This window comes from Mizuhopecten yessoensis, unplaced genomic scaffold, assembly GCF_002113885.1.
Source record: "Mizuhopecten yessoensis strain PY_sf001 unplaced genomic scaffold, ASM211388v2 scaffold10651, whole genome shotgun sequence".
In the NCBI taxonomy this organism is placed as follows: domain Eukaryota; kingdom Metazoa; phylum Mollusca; class Bivalvia; order Pectinida; family Pectinidae; genus Mizuhopecten; species Mizuhopecten yessoensis.
In genome coordinates this window covers 80036-88688 of record NW_018408653.1, presented here as the reverse complement: position 1 = coordinate 88688, position 8653 = coordinate 80036, and the positions used below count along the sequence as shown (strand labels likewise).

The window sequence follows — 8653 nt, the reverse complement described above, 5'->3', positions numbered from 1 at the left end:
ATATTGTTACCTTTGCTTTTATTACTATCAAACTTCATAGGATTGTTACCCTTATCTAGGGGTGTCATATCATGACCTTGTTCCAAGGTCATAGGGAATAACCTTGCGATTCTTCCATCTATCATGTCCAACACAACCTTGTATTTTTAGCCCACCATCATCTGATGGTGGGCTATTCAAATCACCCTGCGTCCGTGGTCCGTCCTTAAACAATTCTTGTTATCGGTATTTCTCAAGAATTACTAGAGGGATCTTTCTCAAATTTTATATGTAGGTTTCCCTTGGTCCTTAGCTGTGCAGGGCAATTTTTGAGACTGATCGGATAAACAGCATGGCCGACAGGCAGCCATCTTTGATTTTAATAGTGAAAGTTTGTTATCGCTATTTCTCAAGAAGTACCAGAGGGATCTTTCTTAAATTTAATATTTAGGTTCCCCTTGGTCCTTAGCTGTGCAGGGCATTTTAAGCCATCCATCATCTGATGGTGGGCTATTCAAATCACCCTGCCTCTGTGGGCCGTCCTTAAACAATTCTTGTTATTGGTATTTCTCAAGAAGCACTAGAGGGATCTTTCTCAAATGTTATATGTAGGTTCCCCTTAGTTCATAGCTGTGCAGGGCAATTTTTGAGACTGATCGAATAAACAACATGGCCGACAGGCAGCCATCTTGGATTTTGATAGTGAAAGTTTGTTATCCTTATTTCTCAAGAAGCACCAGAGGGATCTTTCTCAAATTTTATATGCAGGTTCCCCTTGGTCCTTAGCTGTACAGGGCAACTTTTGAGACTGATCGGATAAACAACATGGCCGACAGGCAGCCATCTTGGATTTTGATAGTGTAGGTTTGTTACCTCTATTTCTCCGTAAGAACTAGATGGATCTTTCTTAAATTTTATATGTAGGTTTTTCCTTGGTCCTAGCTATGCAGGGCTATTTTAGAGACTGATCGGTTAAACAACATGGCCGACAGGCAGCCATCTTGGATTTTGATAATGAAAGTTTGTTATCGCTATTTCTCGGGAAGTACGGGAGGGATCTTTCTCAAATTTTATATGTAGGTTCCCCATGATCCCTCGTTGTGCATGTTATATGAGACTGATCATAAAAACAAAATGTATTAAAAGAAGACCCAAACAGATCTTTCTCATATTGCAATGATCAATTCTATTTCTTTCACATTAAGTACTGTACTAGTAAATATGTGAAATGACAAACTCACTTTGAAGGTTGGCTTTCATACTCATCAGTATTAAGTTAAGATCAAAAATTACCTCAAGGTGCATTTACTGTTCACATGACTCGATCAAACAGATTAGAGGAAAGAAGAGAAAAGATTGAACTGACAAAGAACTAATGAAGATGGTACGAAGGTGGGCGCCAAGATCCCAGAGGGATCTCTTGTTTTCCTTTGGTTGGTATCAAACTTAGGAAGATTGTTGTTCATAATCCAAGAGTGTCATGACCTTGACAGTCAAGGTCAAGGAGCATCGACATCTTTAGAATTTTGAGATACAATGGATGTGTAACCTAATACATAGGACTGTTGTCCATAATCCAAGAGTATGTCCTAACTTTGCTTCAAGGTCAAGGTCATAGAGCATCAACATGTTCAGAATGTTCAAAGTGACACAAGCATTGCCTTTACAATGACATTGTCCATCTATCTGTCTGTCTACTGGTCACAAGTTATCAATGCTTCACAACCTTTGCTTTATGAACTTGGGTCATGGTCATGGCATACCCTCGGGTCCAAAGCAATTGTCCTATAGACTTCGACAAAGATCCATGCAAAAGGTAGAATAATGGCCTGACACACTTTCAAAAATGTCAATTTTCCACTATCGCTAACTTGGGATTATGGCCTGGGATCAAGGTCATGACACACTTTGGGTCATGGAAATAATGTATAAACACTAACTTCTGATGAGCCTTCTAGCCTAGCACGAGCCCTAATACAGCCTAACACTGTTTAGACCATAACTTTATTCTATATTTATCTTTCTATATGTTGATCATAGTTCTCCACATCAGTGATCTTCAGTATTTTATCTTTAATGTAATACACTCCTTTTGTAATATCAAGGTCGTTTACAGTGTGTCATAAACAAGAACCTAGGATGTATCGTTGTATAGGTGTATTACGTGTATTTATTTGTGGTCAGCACTGAACTTGTATAGCACTGATTAATCTACAAGTGTTTTAGTGACAAACGTACATGGTTATTCAGCACAATTTTTAGAAAAGTGGAGGCTGTCAACATTCCATCAAGAGGATGTGTGCTTAATCAGAAATGGTCAGCAGACCCAAAGTATTGAAATAGTGTCTGGTAATGCCAGAGTGACAAACATAGGGCCATACCCTCCATTTATACAAAACTGAGTCCCCTTTACCCAAGGATTTTCCAGGCAAAATTTGTTTAATATCCCTCCAATGGTACAGAAGTAGAAGGATTTCAAAGATTTAAACTTCAAGTTCCCCTATTGGGCCCTGCCCCTCTGCACCCAGAGGGGCCACAATCTTCGTTTATACAAAATTTAGTACCCTTTGCCCAAGGATACTCCAGGCCAGATTTAGTCAAAATCCATAAAGACTAATATCCATAAAGACTATCCATAAAGACTAAAATCCATAAAGACTAAAATCCATAAAAGACTAAAATCCATAAAGACTAAAATCCATAAAGCTGTGCAGGATGGGTAGTGTTTTAAAGGAAAAGTTGACGGATGACGGACGGACGACAGACAGATGGACGACGGATGCCACAGTATGGCATAAGCTCACCATGGTCCTTTACACCAGGTGAGCTAAAAATAACAAAATTTTCTTGTGCAAAATATAATTTAATAGGCTTAATATTCTGATCAAATCAATATTTTGTGTCACTTTTAATATCATAAAGTTCTGTAATTATCAGTTTCATATATTGATATCGTAGTTGTGACTTAGATAGTCTAATACAGCTGTGGTACTACAAAGTGCGTTGAAGATCCGCCTTTCTGACCGAGGTAAAGCTTTCTCCATCATGTAGATCAGATGATTGTGGAAACATTGGTAAGTAGTCCCAACAGATATTGCCAACTCCAGCTGTAAAAATAAACTTGGCAATATAAAATCACATACCTGAACTTAGCTCACCTGTATGCATATGACACAATTTCACAATTATGTCAAAGAGCACCATATTTAGGAGTTGGAACATTTTTATCATTATAAAGAAGTTACTATACCACATTCCTTGCTGATATTGAGCACTCTTTACCACTGTAAAAGTGTTGAGATCAAATGTATTTATTATAGCAACAAAACTGAAACACCTATATAGCTGTCCACATTTAAGACTTTACAGTAATGTAGAAGATGAGCAAGATAAGCAAAGAGGAATGTAATAGCTAAACAATTTCTCTCATAATCCTTATTGAAGGCTGTCGGTATCAAAGTAACTGCAGTACATTTTGAGAAAAACATTTATCTGGGAAACTTATATAATATATAGAACTTGACCTTTGACATGATGACAGAGGACTTGCCAACCAAATTGAGCTACTAAATCACCAACTTAAGACAGAAGTTACCTACCCAATCTTTGACACAAGCCACAGGAGTCGTGTCATAGCCAGCAAACATGGCCGGGTTTTCCAGCATTCCCCTAGCAGCCATCACTCCTGAAAGAGAAACAGTTGGGTAATTTACTGTAGCAAGAACCTGCACAACAAAGAACGTTGGGTAGCAAGAACCTGCACAACAAAGGACGTAGGTAAGTGGCTCTAACAATGTTTGGTAGTAAATAGTTGGGTTATTTACTGTAGCAAGAACATGCACAGCAAAGGATGTAGGTAAGTGGCTCTAACAATGTTTGGTAGTAAATAGTTTAGAAATGTAGATGTACTTTTAAAAAATAGTTTGTCATTTTGCATTCAATTTTATTGGTACAATATTGGTGAATATTTAGTTAACCCTTTCACCACTGTAGACCATCATGGACTCATCTAGATCAATGTATAGCAGAGTCTACTTAGTTATTTATCTATGGGTGAAAGGGCTAAAAGATGTTAAGAACTTTTCAGGACTTCACATAAAGGAATGATTAATTTAATTATTTTTTTTTTCACCAGAAAATTCCTTTTAAATGACTTTAACACTGCAGGCTGTTACATACATTTTGGATTGATTTTTCAAAGTCAGACTTATAGCAATGTGTAAATTTGAGCAGAGACCATCAAATCTTTTCACAAAACTTACTGATAAATTGTATTGCCATTAGAATTCACTTAACAAAAAGTTTCAGACAACACTGCTTGATTAGAAATGTGTAATTTTCAAGACCTTTCTCAACATCCTTGTAAAAATCATGGACTTCCCGTACACATCCTGTTAACTTCACACAAGTATCAAACAAGATATCCATTTTTGCATTTTCACATAGAAAATTTGTCCCCAAAGCTGTTAAAGGGAAAATGGACTATGAGAGAAATCCAGAGCATTTTGCACAGTTTTACCAATGAACTTCATTCAAAGGGGCACTAAAGGTCTACTCTTGAAAAAGTGTACATTGAACTTCATTCAAAGGAACACTTGACTTACAAATTTTGTTTGGTGTGAAATCTTGAAATCTTTTCAACCCATCATAATCAAAGTCTCCTCAGAGTGAAGCCAAAAATCACCATAGGACCTTCACCGAACACATGATATTAACCTTCACCGAACACATGATATTAACGTTCACCGAACACATGATATTACCCTTCACCGAACACATGATATCAACCTTCACCGAACATATGATATTAACCGTCACCGAACACATGATATTAACCATCACCGAACACATGATATTAACCCTCACCGAACACATGATATTAAACTTCACCGAACACATGATATTCATCTACACCGTACACATGATATTAACCTTCACTGACCACATGATATTACCTTCACCGAAAACTTGATATTAACCTTCACCGAACGCATGATATTATCCTTTACCGAACACATACTATTAAGCTTCACTGAACACATGATATTACCTTCACCAAACACATGGTATTAACTTTCACCATACACATGATATTAACCTTCATCGAACACATGGTATACTTTCACCGAACACTTGATATTAACCGAACAGATGATATTAACCTTCACCGAATACATGATATTAACCTTCACCGGACACATGATATTAACTTTCACCAAACACATGATATTAAACTTCACCGAACACATACTATTAACTTTCACTGAACACATGATATTAACCTTCGCCGAACAAATGATATTAACCTTCACCGTACCCATGATATTAACCTTCACCGTACCCATGATATTAACCTTCACCAAACACATGATATTAATCTTCACCAAACACATGATATTAACTTTCACCAAACACATGATATTAATTTTCACCGTACACATGATATTAACTTTCACCGAACACATGATATTAACCATCACCGAACACATGATATTAATCTTCACCAAACACATGATATTAAACTTCACCGAACACATGATATTAACATTCACCGAACACATGATATTAGCCTTCACCGTACACATGATAGAAACCTTCACCGAACACATGATATCAACCTTCACCGAACATATGATATTAACCGTCACCGAACACATGATATTAAGCTTTACCGAACACATACTATTAAGCTTCACTGAACACATGATATTAACCTTTACCGAACACATGATATTAACCATCACCGAACACATGATATTAATTTTCCCCGTACACATGATATTAACTTTCACCGAACACATGATATTAACGTTCACCGAACACATGATATTAATCTTCACAAAACACATGATATTAACCTTCACTAAACACATGATATTACCTGCACCGAACACTTGATATTAACCTGTTCCACAGTTTGAACAAATTTCAGATGTATATAGACAAACAGTTGAAAGTATTCAGACAATCAATCTTCTAAATATATCTTCATGAAATCCTACCATTTACTCCAGTGCGTTCCCTGACCATTTGGCAGTCTTCCAGAGATTTGATGTCACCATTGGCAACAACAGGGATACTGACGTTTTCCTTGATGAGTTTTATTGCATCGGAATTGACTGGGTGAGCGCGCTGTGAGGGCGTACGACCATGGACAGTTATCCATGATGCTCCGGCCTTCTCTGCTCTTTGACACAGTTCCACAGTTTTCACCAAACACATGATATTAACTTTCACCGTACACATGATACTAACCTTCACCAAACACATGATATCAACCTTCACCGAACATATGATATTAACCGTCACCGAACACATGATATTAAGCTTCACAGAACACATGATATTAACCTTCCCCGAACACATGATATTAACCTCCACCAAACACATGATATTAACTTTCACCGAACACATGATATTAGTCTTCACCGAACACATACTATTAACTTTCACTGAACACATGATATTAACCTTTACCGAACACATACCATTAACCTTCACTGAACACATTTTATTACCTTTACCACACACGTGATATTTTCCTTCACTGAACACATACTATTAATCTTCTCTGAACGAATGATATTAACTTTCACCGAACACATGATATTAGTCTTCACCGAACACATACTATTAACTTTCACTGAACACATGATATTACCTTCACCGAACTCATGATATTAACCTTCACCGAACTCATGATATAAACCTTCACCGAACACATGATATTTACCTTCACCGAACACATGAAATTAACCTTCACCGAACACATACTATTAACTTTCACTGAACACATGATATTAACCTTAACCGAACACATGATATTAACCATCACCGAACACATGATATTAACCATCACCGAACACATGATATTAACGTTCACCGAACACATGATATTAGTCTTCACCGAACACATACTATTAACTTTCACTGAACACATGATATTAACCTTAACCGAACACATGATATTACCTTTCACCGTACTCATGATATTAACCTTCACCGAGCGCATGATATTAACCTTCACCGAGCACATGATATTAACCTTCACCGTACACATGATATTACCCTCCACCGAACACATGAAATTAACCTTCACCGAACACATTATATTAACCTTCACTGAACACATACTATTAATCTGCACTGAACGAATGATATTAACTTTCACCGAACACATGATATTAACGTTCACCGAACACATGATATTAGCCTTCACCGTACACATGATAGAAACCTTCACCGAGCACATGATATTAACCTTCACCTAACACATGATATTAAACTTCGCCGAACACATGGTATTAACCTTCACCAAACACATGATATTAACCTTCACCGAGCACATGATATTAACCTGTTCAAAATTTATCTTCATGAAATCCTACCATTTACTCCAGTGCGTTCCCTGACCATTCGGCAGTCCTCCAGAGATTTGATGTCACCATTGGCAACAACAGGGATACTGACGTTTTCCTTGATGAGTTTTATTGCGTCAAAATTGACTGGCTGAGCGCGCTGTGAGGGCGTACGACCATGGACAGTTATCCATGATGCTCCAGCCTTCTCTGCTCTTTGACACAGTTCCACAGTTTCCCTAGAATATACAAATTCACTCATATCAAATACAACATGTAAGTTTAGTTTTTAGTTATAATTTTATCAAATTCTATATTTTCCTGAATTTTGTCACGACATATTCCAAGAGTGTAGAGATAATATGTTTGTTTTTAGAGTCAAACCTGGTAACTGAAAATGCTCTTGATTCTGATTTGTCCAGCCATCCTTGCTTCCAGATTTAAATATGTATGATTAAACCAATAGTTTAAAATATGCAGAAATTTATATCAGAAACTCTCTATTTGAAACATACTTGTCGTTTTCTCTCAATCTTATCTTGACTGAGACGGAGAAGTCGCTCCGACTGACCCGTGACCTGGTCTGCGACACCATATCTTTGACTAGTTCTGGTTTCGTGATCAAACAGGCTCCATAACCCTCCTGGATGGCCCATCTATCAGGATCAAGCATATTATCTCAAATTCAAGAAACATTTCAATTCTGCATTAGAATCAAATAAGATGATAAAAGATTAATCTATTAGTCTGGAACCCCCACTTCTCTGCACTTTGTAATAATATATTTCAGAAAAAACTAGAACTGTAAGCCAAAGGCTAACTAATACCCCGCTGCTATATAAACCAGAACTGTAAGTTAAAGGCTTACTTAGGCAAAGCATTGCAAAGCAACCCATAGTCTCCCATCAGTAACAAGTATTCCACACAAAGTGGCATACCTCCATCAAACAAGAGATCCCAAAGGGATCTTGGCGCCCACCTTTGTACCATCTTCATTAGTTCTTTGTCAGTTCGATCTTTTCTCTTCTTTTCTCTAATCTGTTTGATCAAGTCATGTTAACAGTAAATGCACCTTGGGTAACTTTTGATCTAAACTTAATACTGATGTGTATAAAAGCCAACCTTCAAAGTGAGTTTGTCATTTCACATATTTACTAGTACAGTACTTAATGTGAAAGAAATAGAATCGATCATTGCAATATGAGAAAGATCTGTTTAGTTCTTCTTTTAATCCATTTTGTTTGTATGATCAGTCTTAAAATATAACATGCACAACGAGGGATCAAGGGGAACCTACATTTAAAATTTGAGAAAGA

The 8653-nt window shown here is 37.0% G+C and overlaps 1 protein-coding gene across 1 annotated transcript in view; it reads right to left on the bottom strand.

The window, feature by feature from the left end:
• Positions 1 to 2831: 2831 nt before the first annotated feature.
• LOC110461696 (tRNA-dihydrouridine(20a/20b) synthase [NAD(P)+]-like) overlaps positions 2832 to 8653 on the bottom strand; it is a 10786-nt gene continuing 4964 nt past the window's right edge. Inside the window, exons 5-8 of the mRNA XM_021515301.1 lie at positions 7853 to 7993; positions 7368 to 7576; positions 3579 to 3664; positions 2832 to 3086 (exon numbers count right to left, since the gene is read on the bottom strand). Of these exons, the coding sequence (XP_021370976.1) occupies positions 2919 to 3086; positions 3579 to 3664; positions 7368 to 7576; positions 7853 to 7993 (604 nt within the window). The 3' untranslated portion in view covers positions 2832 to 2918. The remainder of the gene's footprint in view (positions 3087 to 3578; positions 3665 to 7367; positions 7577 to 7852; positions 7994 to 8653) is intronic.